We start from the raw sequence: 20,242 nt of genomic DNA, 5'->3' as shown, positions 1-20,242 counted from the left end.
CTGATGACACACAAATATACTTGCCCGTCAGATCCACAGACCCTGGAATGCTGAGTTCACTTAACAACTGCCTTTGTGAAGTTAAAAAATGGATGTCAAATAATTTCCTCCAGCTGAACTCAGAGAAAACAGAAATCCTGGTCATCGGGTCCCAGCAGATGGCAAATCAAATACTGCCATCTGCTGGTTCCCTAGTAAATCACATTAAGCCTGTGGCAAAGAACCTTGGTGTTTGGTTTGATAGTAATTTAAATTTTGAGCAGCACACCACAAAGCTTGTTCAATCATGTTTTTATCAACTTAGAAATATAGCAAAAATTCGATCTATGTTAACTTTTAAGGACACCGAGACCATTTTACACATCTTCATCTCATCACGCCTGGATTATTGCAACAGCCTTTTCACCTGTTTAACCCAAAAATCTATTGATCGACTCCAGACTGTCCAGAACTCAGCTGCCAGGCTTTTAACCAGAACAAAGAAATATGACCACATTACTCCTATTTTAGCTTCATTACACTGGCTCCCAGTATGTTTTAGAATTGACTTTAAAATTCTATTGATCACTTTTAAAGCTCTTCATGGCCTCTCGCCTTGTTATATTACTGAACTTTTAGTCCCATACACACCAGCACACACCTTGAGATCCTCGGGCAGAGGTCTGCTGTCTGTTCCAGAGTCTCGACTGAAAACCAAAAGGGACAGAGCGTTTGCTGTCAGGGCCCCGAGGCTCTGGAACAGCCTGCCCGAGGAAATCAGGTCGGCTGAGTCAGTGAACTCTTAAGTCCCTTCTTAAAACATACTTTTATAGGAGAGCCTTTCCCGATCTTATTTGATTTTATTGTATTTTACTAATTTTATATTTATCTGTATTTTAGTCTTTTCAATGTTTTCATGCTTTTATCTTGTATTGTTTTTGTATTATTGTCTCTTGGGTATTATTTTCTTTACACTTGTTAAAGCACTTTGTAACTTGTTTTTGAAAAGTGCTCTACAAATAAAGATTATTATTATTATTATTATCTGCACTAAGTGGGACACTGCAGCTGAATGTTTTTTTAATAACAGTGGTATTATTGTTTTATGGAGTCTGGATATTGCCAGTGGCAAAAAATATATGCTTACAAATATAGACAAATTGAACAAAATTGAACTAATCTAGGGAAACCTTCACTAACAATGAATTGTCTACTAACATTTAGTAACATGATAAAGTTTATATCTCTTAACACCTTTAATCAACTTTACTAACATTCTTTAATTCTTTATTCTATAATATTTTTTTTATTTTAACGCTATTTAATAACATTGTTTTAGGGCTCTCCTGCTTGGCCTGGCCAGTAACCTCAGTCTGAAGGACGTGTCTCTAGACCTCAGCTGCTGTGAGGTAAGACCGATAGAGATACACTGCACAATCACTTTATTAGAAGTCGAGCTATCTTTTACATTTTGCGCATTTGTACCTGGCTTGTGGGGGATCATTCCCTCATGGCTGAACTTGGTTAGTAAGGATGCATATTTAACATTATACATAATAGGGGATCTTCATGAAAGCTCAAAATTCAGATCTGTCGAGGTATGTGCGAGGCAAGCTAGAATCTGGCAGCTATTTCACACCATGTTCAAAATGCATCCTAAATCGTGTGAACATTTAGTAGCACACTTTTTTAAATGCACGACACAGTGATGCTGATGATACTTCAGGTAAATCTGTTTAGTAAGTAGGTAGCACAGTTGAAGGACAATGCTGCAACATACGGTGACTCCTATCTTGAATAATTAAAACACTACAACCAGTGGATTGTAATGGAGGCACTGGTTTTGTTTTCTTGATTTGATTCTCCCTGTTTTTAACATTGGTGGCATTTGTATAAGTGCCATTGCCAGCTAACGTTTTGTGAGTGTCTTTTTTAATAGTTTGGAGGAAATGCTGGTCCAATGCAATCAGCTTTTTAGGGTCTACTCCAAAACCATTTGACAGGCTAGTGACACTGTTAAGAGGATGGATAATGGAATACTTGGCAGACAGCAGGTGGGGTGGAGGGGGAGAGATGAGCAGGGGGGTGGGGTTTACTTTTTGTCTCTAATTGTTTCATTACAACTCTCTCTCACACACTCACACACACACACACACACACACACACACACACACACACACACACACACACACACACACACACACACACACACAGAGAGGCACACGCCGGCTCCTCGCCTCCATCTCCTCCCCTGCTTGAACAGGAAAAGACAGCTTGCTGCAGATTCAATGGGATTGCTAAAGATAACACATGAATGCAAATTACAGAGGAAATCCAATTCCAGATTCCCATAGAAATCTTCCCAAATGGAATCTGCGGGGGAAAATGGTGCGTTCCATCCTTCTTCGTTTGCTGGAGGCAGCCCAAAACTGTGCTCTGAGTGGGCTGACAGCATTCAAAATGAGAGTGTATGGCTCCTGCCGAGGGTGTTTGTGCAAATGTGTGTGTTGAGTGTGTGTTTTGAATAGAAGTTTGATCATTAAGCATCTGTGGGTCTTGTTGCTGCCGGTAATTGTCGGCATGGCTCTGACATGCTGTTCTCTCCCCCTAATGCTTCTGTAAGCTTGGCCATTGTGTAAGTACCAATGTGCTCACTCTTAATCATTAACATCTCACTCCTCCTCAATTTTATTTACATGCCTGTTTTGGCAGATTAATATTATGATTTGCTGCTGATCCTATTCATCTCAGGATCCATTTTTCACACAAGATGAAAAGAAGCAATAGCCCTCTACAATTGCTCTGGATGATCTGTGTTGTTTTAAACTATGTGTCAGTTTCCATTCCTATGTTTACTTATATGTACCCGCAAGTTATTCTTAAGAAGTCTGTCCTGCATGTTTCTATTGCTAGTTGTCTTTACTTACAAACTGAATGCATGTTTCACCTAAGAATTGTATGCTGTGTACAAACATTTGCACAGTGCAAGCCTTTGTGGAAGATCTGTGACATTTATGTTAATGTTAATCTTTGTTAGTGCAGGATTCACCAAAAGCTGTCTTATTCCAGTAGTAGTGCAGCAGACACTCTAGTTACCTGTACTGTTATTAGATGAGCAGGCCATACATTGTGTCCCATCGTTCTGGATTTGTGTTGTTGTGTGTTTAAAACTTGGCCTCCTGTCTTTCCAGTTGAGGTCAGGAGGTTCTCAGATCCTTGAAGGTTGTATTGCCGAGATCCCAAACATCTCCAGCCTAGACATCTCTGACAACGGTGAGATGGCACCTTCCATGTATGGTGTACCATATATTTACTGAACTTTTCAACCCTAACTTCAAGTCCCCAGCATGCAACTACAAAAATAAGTCAAAGTTATCATCATTTCTAACTTATTTCTCTTCCTCCAGGCCTGGACTCAGACTTGTCCACTCTGCTGGTTTGGTTGGCCAAGAACCGATCCATCAGGCACCTCTCTCTGGGCAAGAACTTCAATAACATCAAGTCTAAGTAAGAGTACAGTATAGGAGGAGAGGGTGCACAGGTTATGTGTACAGTATAGGGCTGTGAGAGAAACCTTTGTGGTTTGGTTTGGTTGTGGCTTTGTGTGACTTAGCTTAGTTTGTTGTGGATGACCAAAGACTCCTCTATCAGATGCCAAAACATAAACAACATGAAATGGATGGCAGGGTTTAATCTTACAAATGCTGCAAGGCACGGATGTCTGTCTTCTATCCCAAGGACTGTTGTTGTCCGCTATATAATAATAATAATAAATCTAATAAATATATATATAATAATAAATTGGTAGAAGTACATAGTGAAGGGGTTGAGATGTATGTTCGGTAGATATTTCTGTGCTTGAGCACTTAATCTGTTAACCTCGAACGGTTGTTCTCTCAGTGCCTTTATCATGTTCATAATGTATATTTTATTAAACTTTTGTTCCTGTCTTTCTTCTACCTGACTTAGAAACCTCGCTCCAGTGTTGGACAGCCTGGTCCATATGATTCAGGAAGAGGAGTCGGTGAGTTTCTTTTAAATTTCCTCCTCTGTCTGGCTTCTGTGAGGCACAGCAAATCACTGAATTTCCACCAGCTGCTCTACAACTGACCTCTGACCTCTCTATTGGAAGATGGTGTGAACATAATTCCCCAACAGTGATCAAAAGGGTTTCAGATTAAACTGAAACCATGTGGTTTATGAGAGCTGTACTCAAACGTGTACACTATTTCACTCATAGATAGGGTCAGGTGCATGAAGCTGGATCAATACTCAGGTCTAACTTTTTGTTAAATTTAATCTGGACATTATTTTAATAGTTTTGAAATAGTTGTAAAATGTATTTTGAGTTGTGGGTGAATTATCATAGAAATGTAAGTGTGGATATTCCTTCCTACTGTCAGTCAGTGTCCACAGGGGAAATTATTTAGTCATTACAAGATCCCGGGTAAGCTATCATATCCTTCAGTTGCTCTGAAAACCTGCAGTGAAATAAAGGCATTTTCTCTATATTCTAGTTTTCCTTCTCTTTCCTGTCCCTCAATCTATCTCACTCATATTATCTCTACCTCCATCATGGGAGCTGTAAGAAATTTTGCCCCAGTGCCTGCCCTTTTTGTCTCCCACAGAGGGAGATGTGGTAGATTGATGGTATTATTGAGATGGTGTGTGTGTGTGTGTGTGTGTGTGTGCGTGCGTGTGCCATACATGAGAAGATTGCATATGTGTATGAGCTGGTTATCTGGCTGGGCAGTTGGGAGAAAGAGAGAAAGTTGGAAAGAGAGAATTAAAGTGATAGGAATGTGATAGGAAGAGGTTAAAGGTGGTAGGTCAAATAATGTTCAGTGGGGGTAGAGAGCAAGGAATAAAAGAGAATAGAGGTAAAAAAGGCAAGGTGGCAGACGATTCAGTTTTTGTAACATACTGTTGATCTCAGAGAAAGGCTGGTTGATTAAAAGTGGGTACACAGTTAACAGTGACTACCTTACAGCCACAGCTGACACGTAAACACAGATAAGTGAAGGCCTGTAGAGATAACGAGCCAAATTTTATTCAGAAGCACATTTTTCCTGTTTTACTTACTGTCCAGCCAGGATAAAAAGACACACAAAGACACAGTGCGTGACACAGCTCTCATCTGGTTGCTGGTGTGGATGAGAATTACTCCCGGCCAAGAAATAGTCCCCTGTACATGCATCACAGTTTCTTGTTTTTACACACAGATTTTTGTTTGTATTAAAAAAACAAGTATAATAAGGTTAGCATTAGAAGTGCTGGGAGACAATTTAATACCATTGGACAGAGCCAGGCTAGCTGTTACCCCTAGTTTTGTTTTTTATGTTAAACTAAGCTAACAGGCAGCTGGTTGTAGCTCCACTGAAGACATGAGAGCAGGACCAGTCTTTCCCCAAAATGCTGAACTATTCCATTAATCAACAGAAAGAAAACCTTACAAATAAAAAAACAACAATAATTAAGAACATTGGCAGTTTGTGTTTTTTTTATAGAATAAAATACAATATCAGATGTTAATCAACAATACATTTATGGAGAAAAATAAAATGGGAATCTGCAAAACCAATTTCAGAAATCTCCAACATTGCTATTCTTGCAAATGTGTAATAATTAATCTGCCATATTTGCCAAATGTAATCCTTGTATATTTATTCCTTATAGAAACAACAGCATATTCAAAACCACAGCTCTGAACCTTGATGATTATCAGGCCATTCTTGAGAATGTTATGGTTTGTAGATGGCAGAGAATATGCAGAAGAGGTGGAGAGTGTGTGAAAGAGAAAAAAGTTGAGAAGAAGAACTGTACAACACTAATTTCTCCTGCGTGACAATAATAACAATTTTTTACCGTTTGAGAAATAGCAATCAGTGAGAGCACCAGCATCCACTCTGTCCAGCTATTACGGACTGTAGTGGAGAGATTGAATGTTATGTTGCTGATCAGGATACATGAGTTTCATCAGAATATTAAACACAGTCCACGTTTAATGGACATACATTAAATGGATTAATTTGTCTCTCGGTAAGGTCACCTGGATTTGCGTGTCTTCTTGCATTCTCATGTTCTTGCTTTTATTAAAGAAGACGTGTACGCACACCCAGAGCAATGTTGTCATTATTTTAGTGATTAATAAGGGAAGAAGATCCAAGCTGTATGTATGGGACTAATTACTTTTGTCTGTACAACACACAGATGTTGCTATTCTATACTGCTGCAACCAGATGGTATTGGTGCATTGTGTTTCTGTGCTAGTAGGGCATTTAGCTGTTAAAAACAGCGGGTTACCTAGTGACAGAGATCTTTTTTCTACTATACATCTCTTGAGAAAGAATTAGCTACCGTGGCTACTGGTCCATAAACTTATACCTCTTTAAATGTGCATGTTTAATGTGCGCTCAGTGCCCCTCTTCAGCACATGCAGGCAGTAAATAATTCCCTTTATCCTCAGACACAACATAAAAATGTAATTTTCTGTCTTTATAACCATGTTGATACTAGTCCTCCACACACTAATCACCACGCTGCCTGTAAAATACCCCTCACTTTATCACTATCTCAAAGACAAAAGCTTCATTAGAGGGGGAAATACTTGTTAGCATCACAACTCACACATCATTCATCACTCTGTTGTCTGTATTTTTAATGGAAAAGCACACAAACTTATGAACTGTGGGTTTAATCTTGAATTCTTTTCCTTATTGTCTCTGACCAGTCAGGCGTTCAACTATAAAAACCAGTGAGCTAACAGAGTTTGTACTGTTAAGAGCATGACATGTTAATGTTAATCCATGTGGAGGCGAGAGTCTCCTACTCAGAATTATATTTAGATTTTGCCCTTTTCCTACGTTCTTTTCTTGAGAATTTCAGTTGACACACATATACTAAACATGAAGTGTGGTGATGCTTTTTCACACTGGATTAAGTTATATTTTCAGGTAGCTGCAATCTACCAACCAAATCAGCCATTAAACTGATTTCCATCCAACAACACATTTTTCACACTTCTGTATTTGTTTAGATTGAAAGTAGCAGTGATGGAAAGTAAAATAAAGTACATTTTCTGAAGTACTGTACTTGTAGCCTACTTTTGTTATATATTTAATGCTGCTTTATACTTTTACTCCAATACAGCTGTAGTTAATTTGCAGATAGCAATTTTAAAAACCAATAACAGGCATATATGAAAAAACCCAACAATATATGAAGTGAGTAAACCACATCCTGCTATGACATTAAAATGCAGTTTACATTTAACAACAACGACATCAACAACAACGTAGAATATATATAATGTGACGCGGAAAGAGCCCATTTTTGGTCTGAGGAATATTTCTCACAGACAGCTGATATATTTCAAGTATCACTACTTCAAGTATTCAAATACTGAGCAGGTGACTTAGGAGTCCACTGCACTGCCTCTAACTTCTTTCAGACATAGAAGCTACTTTCAGCATGCTTTGCAACTTACTCTTAGACCAAAAACTTAGGAGCCCTAAAATTGCCACTGACATGCTCCCTATTTCTAGGAGTTTCTCCTAACTCAGCCAGTCAGGAGCTGCCTTAATCCTCAGCATGTTTTGTGAAGACAGCCCCCAGGAAAGTCCAGCTGTGTAAATGGCACGCATCATAGAGCAGCTCTCTTGGAGTGAATAGATGGACGCTGCTGGACATTTGTAAACCCTCGTATCACTCTCGCATCACAAAGAAATCCACTTGATCCAGGGCTAATTTTTTTTATTCTGCCCTGTGGAGTTTTGAATGGTAATTTCAGAGAAGTCTCTTGCTGGTCCGTTTGATCCTGTGATAAATGTTTTATTGGGGTTTTATAATTATTGCTAATTTGCTAAAGATGAAGTTGGAGGACAGGACCAAATGAAAAATGTATCGCCTACTAATGACAGTAGTCTAGCTAATCTGCTAGACTACTAAAAAAATAAGCCTTTTGTTTTCATTGATTTTAAAAAAGCTTCACAAAATTTTGTAATGGTGTCAAAGTTGCTATGTGCTTTGACAGTCATACCCAACTGCTTGCTCACACTTTCTCTAAGGAAGTGCCAAAGATCACAGGGAGGGTGAAGGAAACGAATAGAGACAGCATTAAGCCAGATAAACAGAAGACACAGGGAAACTAATATTCCATGGATAGTGAATAAATTCAAGGACAGAAAAACAAGCTGGCACCCCCTAAAGGAATATTAATGCTCTCAATTACGTAAATTACAATAGCTTTTGTTAAAGTTGGCAGTGATATACAACAAGGGCCAATAAAGCTCCTTTTAAAGGCTTGCTGGTGATGCCAAACACAGAGAAGTGGACCCTGCAGGTGGCAGATAAACTGAAGACTGTCCTGCTTTCCCATAACACTGTCACAAACCAGATATAACAGTCAAAGTAAGATTGCATTTTACCCCTTATTCTTATAATATAAACCCTATCAAACGCCTTTTCCTTTTCTCCTCCTCCCACATGTACACATCCTTCTCCCTCAATTCCCCCTCCTCCCCCACAGCCCCTCACCTCTCTGTCTCTAGCAGATTCCAGACTAAAGAGTGATCTGACCATTGTTTTGAACGCACTCGGCAGCAACTCCTCGCTCACCAGGTTAGACATCAGCGGGAACGCCATGGGGGACATGGGAGCCAAGATGCTGGCCAAGGCGCTACAGATAAACTCCAAACTCAGGTGAGTACATGTTCAGGAGTCAAAGGCTGTGTCACAAGTGGCAATTATATAAATAACAAATAAATGTTACCTCACTAGTTAACCTATTGGATCCTGTGCAGCCCTGGATGGAGGTTTCAGACTTGTTGTACAAGTCCACTATTAATAATTTGACTTGGTACTGTACAGTGGATCCAGTGTGTATCAAATGACTGCAGGTAACTTCAGCCTGTAAGGAAAGGCAAAGCAACTTTTAGAAACAGGGGAAGTGCTTTACATGAGGTATAGAAATACATTACATCAACAACAACAACAATCACAATAAGGACAAAATAAATGGGTACTCCCTATTTAGCATTTATAAGCACTACTATGAACAATATATAAGGATTAATCAACTTAAAACATCCATAAAGTCCATCCATCCATCCATCATCAACCGCGTATCCTGTGCACAGGGTTGCGGGGGGGTTGGAGCCTATCCCAGCTGACATCAGGCGAAAGGGAGGGTACACCCTTGACAGGACGCCTGTCCATCGCAGGGCCACACATAGACAAACAACCAGTCAAATTCACAACTTCCAATTAACCGAGCCGTAAAGTGTTATTAGTAATTTATTAAATTATTTGTTTACATAAATGCTAAATAGGGAGGGTTGAGTAAGTGTAAACAGATGAAATGAAATACTAATAGACACAAATAATAATACACCAGAAATAAACATATAGTGCACTTATATATAGACAGTTTTATATTAGTATGAGTTGCTTTATATTGTGTGGTCACAAAGCTTGCCAGCAAGTAGCTAAAGACTAATGGCATTCACAATCACCTTAAGGGGAGACACTGGAAGAAATGTAGTTAGCTTCTGCGACTGCACCTTCCTGTAAAAAAAAATTGACACAACATATTTTCATATTGCCTCTTGGTTGTCAGTAGATGGCAACTAAAATTTTTAGATCGTTGTTAATTCACTAGCTCCAGCTTTGCTTGTGTCACATGGTGCGTTTCTCTGTGCAGGACTGTGATCTGGGATAAGAACAACACCAGCCCTCAGGGTCTTCAGGATGTAGCAGCCGCTCTGGAGAAGTAAGGAGCTCTGTCTGAACCTGCGTCTATTACTTTATGCTGATGATACCTTTTTTCTAACAGTATAAACACGCTGGTGTGGCGGTGAAGGGATGGATGTGTGGTTAGTTGTTACAGCCCAGATGTTTTTCAGCTTTGTGCTGAGCTGGAGGAAACCTTGAGGTGTGTTCAGACAGGAAGAGAAGGAGAGAGGGTGAGCGGAAGGAAACCAGAGAGCGACAAACACAGGGAATACAACAACAAAAAAACAAGGGCAGAAGAAAATATGCTGAGGAAGGGAATGTTAGAGAGAGCAGAACAGATTAAGCGAGACAAACAGTACAAGTCGACTGTCTTCTTCTGTGGATGTGAATGTTCAATATTCTGTGTGTGAGCGTGAAATGACATGTGCATCAAAGTAAATTTGCTTCTGGGACACATCTGCACACCCACCTCTCTCATCTTCTTTCTCGGTTTATCATATTCTCCCAGAAGCACATCTAACCATTTCCCCCTCTGAGTCTCTGTATTGCATTATTGAAATAACATTTACTTTTTTTTCTTGTTCCTGTTCTGTATTCTGTTCAGCAGTGGTGTGTGTGTGTGTGTGTGTGTGTGTGTGTGTGTGCGCGTGTGTGCGCGCGCATTGTTGTTCCCTTCAGGCAATTCCCTCATGTCTCTTGTGTTCTTTTTGTCAGAAACTGATTCATAATGCTTGATTTTACATTCTTTAGAGGATTTCCCAGACTTCAAATCCTGCTATATAATCTGCGCAAGTGGACAGGAGATTAGAGAAAGTATGCAAAGTCTCCTATATTCACCAAAAAGAGAGTTACAGTTTGAATGTCTTTCAGCCGTTACAGAATTAAAGGACCTAATTTAAAGCTCGATAGTTTAATAAGATCAAATATGATAAGGAAGTGCATGCAATGGGATACAAAACAGGGTTCATATAATATTCCAAGCAGAGATTAAACCATTAGTCAAATAATTGATTAGCAGATCAACAAAACATGAAACAATTTTGATAATTGCTTAATTTCTTGCCATTTTTGTTTTTTTATAAACAATGCCAACCATTCTATTTTGTTGAAGCTTGCTGCTTTTCTTCATCTTATGTGATATTAAACTAAATATCATTTGGGTTTTAAACTTTTCATTGGATTAAACAGTGTTTTTTTTGTAATTGAGAAAGTAGATGTATCAAAAATGGACATAATTATTAGTTACAGCTATATTCTATGTTTTATTATCACATATGCTTCGGAAAACATAAAAACAACTCATCAGTCTTTCAACAGCATTTTTGTTGTAGTTCTATTTAACAGGTGGTGATGGAGGCTGTAGTTTGTAAGAACTTGAAGGACTCTGCTGTGTTCACAGCAGGTCTGTGAGTTCAAGAGAGGAAGAAGAGAGCAGATGGGTTCATACAGAAGTCAAATCTTCATTAGTGATGCTGCCATTTTGCCTGCTGTCCGTGGTGCTTTGCTGTGGGGCTTATAGTGAAGCCAGGCATATCTGAGTAAAGATGAATCAGTTTACCTTTGAGGGTGAATACCATCAACATCTGACTTTGCCTCTTGCCTTTCCTTTGCCTCCAAACACCCTCATTTCCATCTTTCTGTGCCTTCTCCTTTCCGCTCTATTGTTTTCATTCCCTCTTGTATTTTGTTCTTATTCCTTCTTCCCCTCCATCATGATATGAATATTAATGCTCTGGTGACCTCTATTTCAAGATCTTAAACATCTCTAATGGTGCCAGTTCATTGCTCTCTAATAGACCAATGTGAAATTACCAGTGAATGTATCAAGAAAAACCACAAGTGGGTGCATTCCACTATATGTTTAATATTGTACCCTGAACCCTGCATTATACTATATCTGTGTTTAAATGCATCAATTCCCTTCATGTTTATTGAAATAACTGTGTTTGCCCCTGTGTCTGTACACCTCTATTCAAACATTTGCCTCGATACTCTGTATTGTGACCTAACTGTGCTGTGTGTCCATTAGGAACTTCACCATTCGTTTCATGCCCATCCCTATCATTGATGCCTCCCAGGCTCTGAAGGCCAGCCCTGAGAAAACAGAGGACGCCTTGCTAAAGGTACGCAAAGAACTCTCATTCGTTCCTCCAGTCTCCAGCTGTCCTGTAATAGTGTTGCAGGATTTGTGTTCTTCTTTTGTCAGAAACTGATTCATAATGCTTGATGTTACATTCTTTAGAGGATTTCCTAGACTTCGAATCTGCTAATTCGCTACATAATCTGCGCAAGTGGACATTTTCAAGTATTCAAAGTATCCTATATTCACCAACAAGAGAGTTACACTATGAATGTCTTTCAGCCGTTACAGAATAAAAGGACCTCATTTAAAGCTCAATAGTTTAATAAGATCAAGATGATAAAGGAAGTGCATGCAGTGGGATACGAAGAGATCAGGGTTCGTATAATATTCCAAGCAGAGATTAAACCGTTAGTCAAATAACTGAATAGCAGATCGAAAAAACATGAAACAATTTTGATGAATTTCTTGCCATTTTTTATAAAAAATGCCAACCATTCTATTTTGTTGAAGCCTCTGAATTCTCAATTCTCATTGGTTCCTCCCGCCTCCAGCTGTCCTGTAATAGTCTTGCAGAATTTTTATAGTGTTGAAAACATGCTGTATGCAACATCATTATCAATTTGCTTTATTATCATGATGTTGGGTTTGTGTTTTTCCCCTGCAGATTGAGAATTATCTGTACAGGAACCATGAAACCAGAAAATACCTACAGGAACAGGCCTATCGGCTACAGCAGGGCATCGTAACCACAACCACACAACAGGTATGTAAACAAACTGATAGAAACACACACACACACACATAATCAGTTCAACTATAATATAGTATGCAAATATAGTAAATAGTACATTTGATACACAATTGCACAGTCAGGAGAGTATTTTGTTAAACCTGAAGAGAAAAAAGGGACTAATTTTAAAGCTCATACTTATTGCACTGACTCCTCCCTTTGTTTTTTTTGTAATCATACATTTACATTCTGTAAAGACGAATCTGTGTTTCATAAATAGTGTGTCTAGTCACTATTGTATAGTTATTACTGTTTAGGTGTATCAGTATCCCTCCAAAACATCACACACATAGGTGAGACATGCCACAGAACTGAAAATATCTCTTATATATTCATATTAGGTATTGAACGTATAACATTTAACCCTAGAGCCTTTGACATTTCAAGCATAAAGTTGTCTTGTTTTTGTATTTCAGATGATTGAAAGGATTTGTGTGAAGGTGCAGGACCACCTGAACTCTCTGAGGAACTCGGAGACAGACGCCATCTTGGAGGACGTCAGGTCAGCTGAGAACCTCATCAAAGATGCCAGGAACTCTAAAACGGTAAGGAGAGACATATACATGGCTTTGCTGGAGCATGTAAATGAAAAGGTTTTATTTATAAACATTGGGAAATTACTTTTCTAGTAGTTTCCTACATCCTTTCTTTCATTCATATATCCCCCCATTGTCCTCCTCTCTGTGTTTCCCCAGCTGCTCCCTAACCTCTACCACCTAGGATCAGCTGCCAGAGAGGAGGTGAACAGCTCGTCAGTGGGACCCATCCAGGAGAAACTGGAGTCTATGGCTGGGGAGGTGACTACTGTCATGGACCAGCAACTGCAGGTAGGGCTGTAACTTTTACTCCAGAGATGATGGAAAAATGGTTAGTTAAACTATGAATCGTAACCAACAAGACATATATTTGTTAAGTTGTGTTTTATTTTATTTTTTGCCAAATACCTTAAATCTAATACTACAAAGTAGTCAAAGTGTATCATACACACATCATATCACATATGTGGTTTACAGAGTGTTTGTGATAAATAGATAGACAATAGGCACCACCTACAGATCATGAAAGTTAACCAGCAGGAAAGGCATCAATGCAAATTTAAGAAAAAATTGTATAAGGGATCACTGGGAATTTAAAATCATAAATATCACAGAAATGAGCAATTCTTCACCACAGTGAAGAAACAATATTTGATATATTGCCACTTTCAATGTGTAACAAATGTCTGAACGTTTAACAGTACCTGTCATGTACATAATTGCTGGTGGATTATCACACTAAGATGTACACTCACTTTGTCAGCCAGGAGTTTCTTTAATTAAAGCCCTCATCACACGCATTAACGTCCATCCATCTCTTATCTTCACTTCTCCAGACTCTGTTGGAGTCTATGGTGGATGCAGCGGAGTCTCTGTGTCCCCATGTGATGAAGAGATGTAATCTTCGTCCAGAGCTAATAAAAGCCAGCTCAGCCAAGATGGTGGTACCAAAAAGCTTTGTCACCAAAACCCTCCTGGAGCAGTCTGGGGTGGATATTATCAACAAGATCAGGTGTGTGTCGGTGCATTTGGGGGTTGAAAAGAATGATATATATCTACATGTAACTGTGGATTTTTATAGACAAATCACTGAGATCTTTCTGTGGTTATGTTTGGGTCTGTAGTGTGTATTTATCTTGTACCAGTCTGGCTTTGCTGCCTGACCATCACTCTCCTGTTCTCTCTGTCAGTGAGGTGAAGCTGAGTCTAGCGTCCTTCCTGTCCGATCGCATTGTCGATGAGATTCTGGAGGCTCTTTCCACTTCCCAGCTCACTCTAGTAAGATTAAAGTCAAGCTCTCAGCTGGCTCATTGATTCATTCACTTGCTAATTTCAGCCCTCCGAATTGTTGAAACATAATTTCAACTTTAATTGAACCTATTTTCAAGTTTCAGTTTTGCCACTTCTTTTGTTAGCCATAGTGCTTATTTTAGGGTTAGAGTTTTTACCCTATTTTCATCCTTCTTTTAATCCTCCCCTTTCTCTACTTTCTCTCCTCCACTCATAATTCCTCCATTCTCTACTCCCTTCTTCTCATCCCATCTTATCACTCCTTTTCTCTGTTTACCTTTCTTTTCACTTGCCTATCTAAATCTTCTCTATCTTATCTTTCTTCTCTTCCTTTGTTTCTTCCCACAACCCTCTGCTGCCTGTTTTCCTCTCCCCTCTCATCCTCACAGGCAGACCATCTGGTGCGGCGGGGTCGCCCCTTAGTGCAGCAGGAGTCGGTGGATCTTGACGTCCCAGAGGAGAAGATTCCTAAACGGGCATCTGCAGAGATACTGGAGGCTGAGAGGCTGGACGATCTAGAGACCTGCATGGTAGGTTCGGGTGAATAACGGATATGTGTGCCTGTGGGTCTGATTTATGATACTTTCGGGGACAGACTAAAGACCAGTTGATTGTGTACGGTTTGTCCATCTGGGGAGAAAAGCCGTGTCCCCATTTCAGAAAAGGAAGATTTCTCGGCCAGTGTTTAAGGGTAAGGAAAGTAGTTGTTTTGGTTAGGGTAAGTCTCCAGGAAATGAATGCAAGTCTATGTAATAACCCCAAAAGTGAACATGTGTGTATGTGTGTGTGTGCACGAGTATGTATGACCTACTTTGAGCCCATTAGGTTAGTTTTAACTATACATGATTTAATTTGGGAAGAATCAACACAAGTTGTCTTAATTGCATTAACCATGTCTGGGTTTGCAGAGTGGTTCTGTTTTATGATTCATAATTTAGCTAATTTGTTTTTCTTGAGACTGGTTTTACAGTAAAATTAATTCATTAAAATGCTATCTATTCATTCTGTCCTGCCACCAAAATTAAACAGCAAGTTATTTGTATTACGCAAATCAATTATACCTGGTTACCATTTGCTGGAAAAAATGGACATTGACAATCATTGTCAATGACAAGACATTGACAGCAATTGATGATTGATTTTGGTATTAACTCTCTTGTTGTTAGTAAACTGAACCTTGTGTTGCTTTCGAACTGGCTGTTCAGGTTGGCTTATACGTACTATATGAGGGCAGATGTGTATGGAGACATGCCTGAGTCTAACAAGACCAAAGTTTCATGTTTCCTTCTGCACATAAAAATGTCAGATTTGATAGATTCTGACATTTATATGTGTAGACGTGAAGTATTAGTTATATTCTCTAGGACTGGGAAGATGGAAAGAGGGGTGGATACTAAGGGAGAGGGAAACATTTGACCCAAAGATGGAAAGAGATCAATGTTCTTATCTACAATGGCCCAAGTGTATTCTACCTTTGTGAAAATGTCATGGGTGTGAGGAATGGTTGTTTTTTATGTAGATTTGTTGTAGAGAAGTATAGTATTGAAATGAAGTATAGTATGAGACTTGATATAATGATATGTGTGACTTGTAAAGTAAATGCAGGCTGCAGTCAGCAGGAAGCTGCACGGTCTTCTGTCTCTGGTCCTGTCTGTCTCCGGTGTCTTATCCCCCTTTTCGTCTCATATATTCCCTCTCTTCTATTTACCTCTTCTTTCTCCAGGGCACATTTAGAGTTCATGGCTGTCCCAACTATCTTTCATTTTTGCCTACACTAGGCCTTACTGTGTGTTGTCTTCATCCTCTTCTTTTCCCCTGTTCTTCCTTCTCTTTCCATCTTTGCTCCATGGAGATGTTGTGCTGCACCAGTGTAAGTAATTCTGGGCTGTCCTTCCACACTCTCCTTTCAATCCACTTTCTTTTTGTCTTACTGCTTCTTCCTTTTTCTGTCTCTCCTCACTGTGCCTGCCTGCTAGACAGTTCTCTGTGCTCTAGCTTTTTCTATAGCACAAAGGGTCTTCTGTATTCAAATGTTTGATCCCTAGGATTTATTTTAAAAGATAAAGTAGAAAAATTAGGATGCATTTATCTATCACTTCCTCACTCACTCTCCGAATTATATTTCACATTGTTGAATGATGGCAATTGAAAATGTATATTCATGTTTTTTTTAATGCATCCAGCCACATTGCACTGCTCCTCTCCACTCAATGTCAGTCATCACCGCCTTGTAAATGTGGATCACAGTACAATATAAGATGCAACGTGTGGGTGATACTGTGTTTACTATCTACAAATGTATGGAGAATGTATGAAGGAGACATATAATTAGTTGTATGTTCCTTCATAACCCAGCTGTCCTAATTCTCTCAATTTATATTTTAGGATGCATAATGAAGAAAATATGCATTAATTGAATTAACCAGTGTGCCTTGTTAACCTTATTTAACTTCCTGTATATCAAGATGTATCAAGGTGCCTGTGTCTTAGCTTACAGAAATTCTACATTCTTACAGAAAAATAAGTTGAGATAATTACCTTTACAGTTTGTTAATTATATAATCTAATTATATTTAGACTGATTTTGATTAATTGCAATCTCGCAGACTTTGAAATGTAGTGTGGTTACAAGCATACTGTGGACATAATAATAATAATAGGAACCCAGGATCCAACAGCCACGGAGTTAGCTTGTTGCTGATAAATCATATGATTTTTGTTCATTTATTCTCCCTGGGTGTTTTCTTTTTGAAGAACAAACATGGCTTATCAAACTTCAAGCTCAATCAGCCGTACATGATTGAAATGACAGTTATGATATGATGTTACCACATATATGTTATTTGATTTGATCTATTCCTCTTTCAGATGACTCCTAAATCCAAGAGGAAGAGCATCCACAGCAGAATGCTTCGGCCAGTATCCCGTGCCTTTGGTAAGAACTTTTGTTTTTTTTCTTTCTTTTTTTAGTTCAGTTCTGTAAAATAGTACATTATATGTCTGCTTTGTACTATATAATTATAAAATAAAATAATTCCTCAATACTGATGCTGCTTAGATCTGATGGCAGGTGAGAGAACACTTGAACATTCGATGTATGTATCTAATTTCAAACCCCCTAATAACCGTCCAACTTACAGAGATGGAGTTTGACCTGGACAAGGCCCTGGAGGACGTCCCTATCCATGTGGAGGACACTTCAACTTCATCTCGAACTCCTCCCACTCCATCTCAGGTGCTGCCAAAAGTGGAGCAACGTCCATCAGGGGTGATGGTAGAGTTACCGTCTGAGGAGGAAAAAAAGCTGCAGCACTTCACCAAACAACGACCCCGCCGGAACAAGAAAACACATTCCAGCAAAGTACCTGTGAGTAAAGCTTTACGGGCAGAGGATTTTTCATGCTCAGACATTAGTAGCCCTAAAAGATGCAGGATCAAATTTTAATTAAAATACTCATATGCACAGAAACAGTACTACTACGGTTTGTCAGATGGTCTAGACATGGTATCAGATTCTTCAACTTCCTCTTTCAGCAAATCAATAGTGCACCATCTCAGGATGGTGAGCAGAATGGCCTCATGGGAAGGGTGGATGAGGGTGTGGATGAGTTCTTCTCTACGAAAGTCACCAAGATGGATTCCAAGTAAGCATTATGGTTTATGTATAATTTTCTGCATTTACATTCTTTTCCAGTAGAGATGTATTAGAGTGTACTTGTTGTAATATTTATTGTACTCACCTCCTATATATTAAATATGTTAAGTCTGTTGTCCTTCTGTCATTTTGTTCTTTTGTTCTGTCTCCTCCCAGACGTTCCCTGAAGAGTTCAGAATCTCAGGATGGAGAGAAGAAGAAGAGTAAAGGAGGATTCCTCAACCTCATCAAACGTTCCTCCAAGTTAGATAAATCTGATAAATTGGACAAATCAGATAAGTCTGAGAAAAACCAGGGGAACTCTCCTGCGTCAGGTACATCCTCGACGCCAGCTTCCATCCCTGAGGAGCCCTCCTCGCCAAAGGTTGCAGTAAAGAGCCCAGCACCTGAACCAAAGTCCAGGTAGAGAAACTGAATTATTTCTGTTATAGAACAATAGATTACCCTCTAAGTCAGTATCAGAGTACCAGTCAACCCCCAATTCACTAATAAATCCTGTCTTTACTGCAGAGATGCCTCCAGCCGCTCACAGCCCGCAGATTACAGCAGCAGCTCAGACCGCTCAGAGGAGCTGAGAACGCCGGACTCGATAGACGAGCCCTGGGAGGGTTCGGACGGCAGGGGCAGTCCTCAGGGAGGCAGGCGGTACCCAGGGTTGCAGATAATGGGCAGCGGCCTCCTGGCAGAGATGAAGGCCAAGCAGGAGAGGAGAGCACACAAGGTGAGGCAATGTGTGTAAGCACTGGGGGTTACAAGAAAGAAGGGAAAGTAAGGACAGATGGGAGACTTCAACTTGTGGCAAAGGTCTTGTGCCTGATTTGAACCTCAAAGGACAAGATGATCATGCTGACTCCCCCACATTAAATACAGTATATCCTAGCAACATTTGTAGTCTTCAGTCTTCTCCAGACAGTTACAAAATAGGCTTGGCAGTTCATTCTTAACATTGCAAACAGCAGTTGACAGAAAAAAAACGTAACTCAAGGTCAAAATACTCCCTTATTTTAGAGCTTTTCACCATATGACATGGTCCTTTACGTTTACGTCAACATGATGAGGTGCTAGAGTTGCTCAGACTCATGGTTCAACATGTACATCAAACTCAATCTGCTGATGAAGACATGCTGATGAAGCTCCACAACAAGCAAGTTCGAGTTGAGGTTCTTTTCAGAAAACTATTGCAAAAACAAATACAGTAAACATGGCAGAAAAAGAAGACCAACAGAAAGAGAGTTTAAGTAATAAAGTACACTAAAAAATAAACTATAATATGATCAAATTTCACACACAGGGATTGCATTCCTTGCAAGAGATTCAAAAGTTTAGTGATTACCGTTGCACTGAAGACATCCATCTGTTCATAAAACGGAAGATCCAATTATCCAACTCCTTATTGAAGCTGCATTTAATCCATGTATTGTTTATAATAATAATAATAATAATAAAGAGAATCTAAAAGAAACTACAAAAATAAGGTTTATGGTTTTATGGGGAGATGCTTGGTTTAGTAAGGACACTTTTTGTACATGGACACAGCGCTTTAGGTGTTCACTTTACACTTGTCACAGCTGTTTTGTTCAACACTCACCCACTGGATTCCAGCTGAGAGAGCGCACAAAAAAAGAAGCGTCTACACACACACAGATGCTGAGACTTGTGTTTATCTTCAGGCAAGTCATTGCGCCTGTCAACATGTTGACACGAAAACACAAACAACCCTGATTTTCTGCCAGACGACAAGAAGAAGGGGGCGGGGGTGGGGGTGGGGGGGTAGAGTGGAAGAGATGCAAGCAAATGGAAAGAATGAAGACAAAAAAGAAAGCTGATATGCAAATTCTGTCATGACTCACAACAGTACATAAATGTTAAATCCCTGTTATATCCTCAGTTTCTACACCTCCTGTGCTAGCTTTGCTACATTTACGTGCTCATTTCCTGAAGAAGTGTGATTGAAGGGGAAATAACAAATATCCCCATTTCTTTGTAATTTGTTAATCTGTGGAGTTGGTGTTGGCCCCTGAAAGTGTGTGTTCACTAGATGTGAGTAAGTGCTTTATGGTGTATGCAGCATTAGGATTTTTTCTGACCTTGTATCAGTAGCACTAAAACCTCTCCTGCCATCTGCTTGTTCTGGCTGGGTTCCAGGTGTGTGTGTGTGTGTGTGTGTGTGTGTGTGT

At 39.5% G+C, this 20,242-nt stretch overlaps 1 protein-coding gene across 2 annotated transcripts in view; it reads left to right on the top strand.

Moving 5' to 3' along the window:
- Positions 1–20,242, top strand: part of LOC123969059 (F-actin-uncapping protein LRRC16A-like) — a 75,176-nt gene that overhangs the window by 47,653 nt on the left and 7,281 nt on the right. For both annotated transcript variants that reach the window (XM_046046170.1, XM_046046169.1), the window contains exons 17-34: positions 1,319–1,388; positions 3,171–3,252; positions 3,387–3,486; positions 3,949–4,003; positions 8,507–8,679; positions 9,680–9,748; positions 11,741–11,834; positions 12,459–12,557; positions 13,001–13,129; positions 13,280–13,411; positions 13,957–14,132; positions 14,311–14,398; positions 14,800–14,940; positions 17,279–17,345; positions 17,551–17,777; positions 17,945–18,054; positions 18,222–18,467; positions 18,576–18,786. In XM_046046170.1, coding sequence (XP_045902126.1) covers positions 1,319–1,388; positions 3,171–3,252; positions 3,387–3,486; positions 3,949–4,003; positions 8,507–8,679; positions 9,680–9,748; positions 11,741–11,834; positions 12,459–12,557; positions 13,001–13,129; positions 13,280–13,411; positions 13,957–14,132; positions 14,311–14,398; positions 14,800–14,940; positions 17,279–17,345; positions 17,551–17,777; positions 17,945–18,054; positions 18,222–18,467; positions 18,576–18,786 — 2,269 coding nt within the window. The remainder of the gene's footprint in view (positions 1–1,318; positions 1,389–3,170; positions 3,253–3,386; positions 3,487–3,948; positions 4,004–8,506; positions 8,680–9,679; positions 9,749–11,740; positions 11,835–12,458; positions 12,558–13,000; positions 13,130–13,279; positions 13,412–13,956; positions 14,133–14,310; positions 14,399–14,799; positions 14,941–17,278; positions 17,346–17,550; positions 17,778–17,944; positions 18,055–18,221; positions 18,468–18,575; positions 18,787–20,242) is intronic.

Source organism: Micropterus dolomieu, linkage group LG03 (assembly GCF_021292245.1).
Source record: "Micropterus dolomieu isolate WLL.071019.BEF.003 ecotype Adirondacks linkage group LG03, ASM2129224v1, whole genome shotgun sequence".
Classification (NCBI taxonomy): domain Eukaryota; kingdom Metazoa; phylum Chordata; class Actinopteri; order Centrarchiformes; family Centrarchidae; genus Micropterus; species Micropterus dolomieu.
This window is presented reverse-complemented; position numbering and strand designations above follow the sequence as displayed.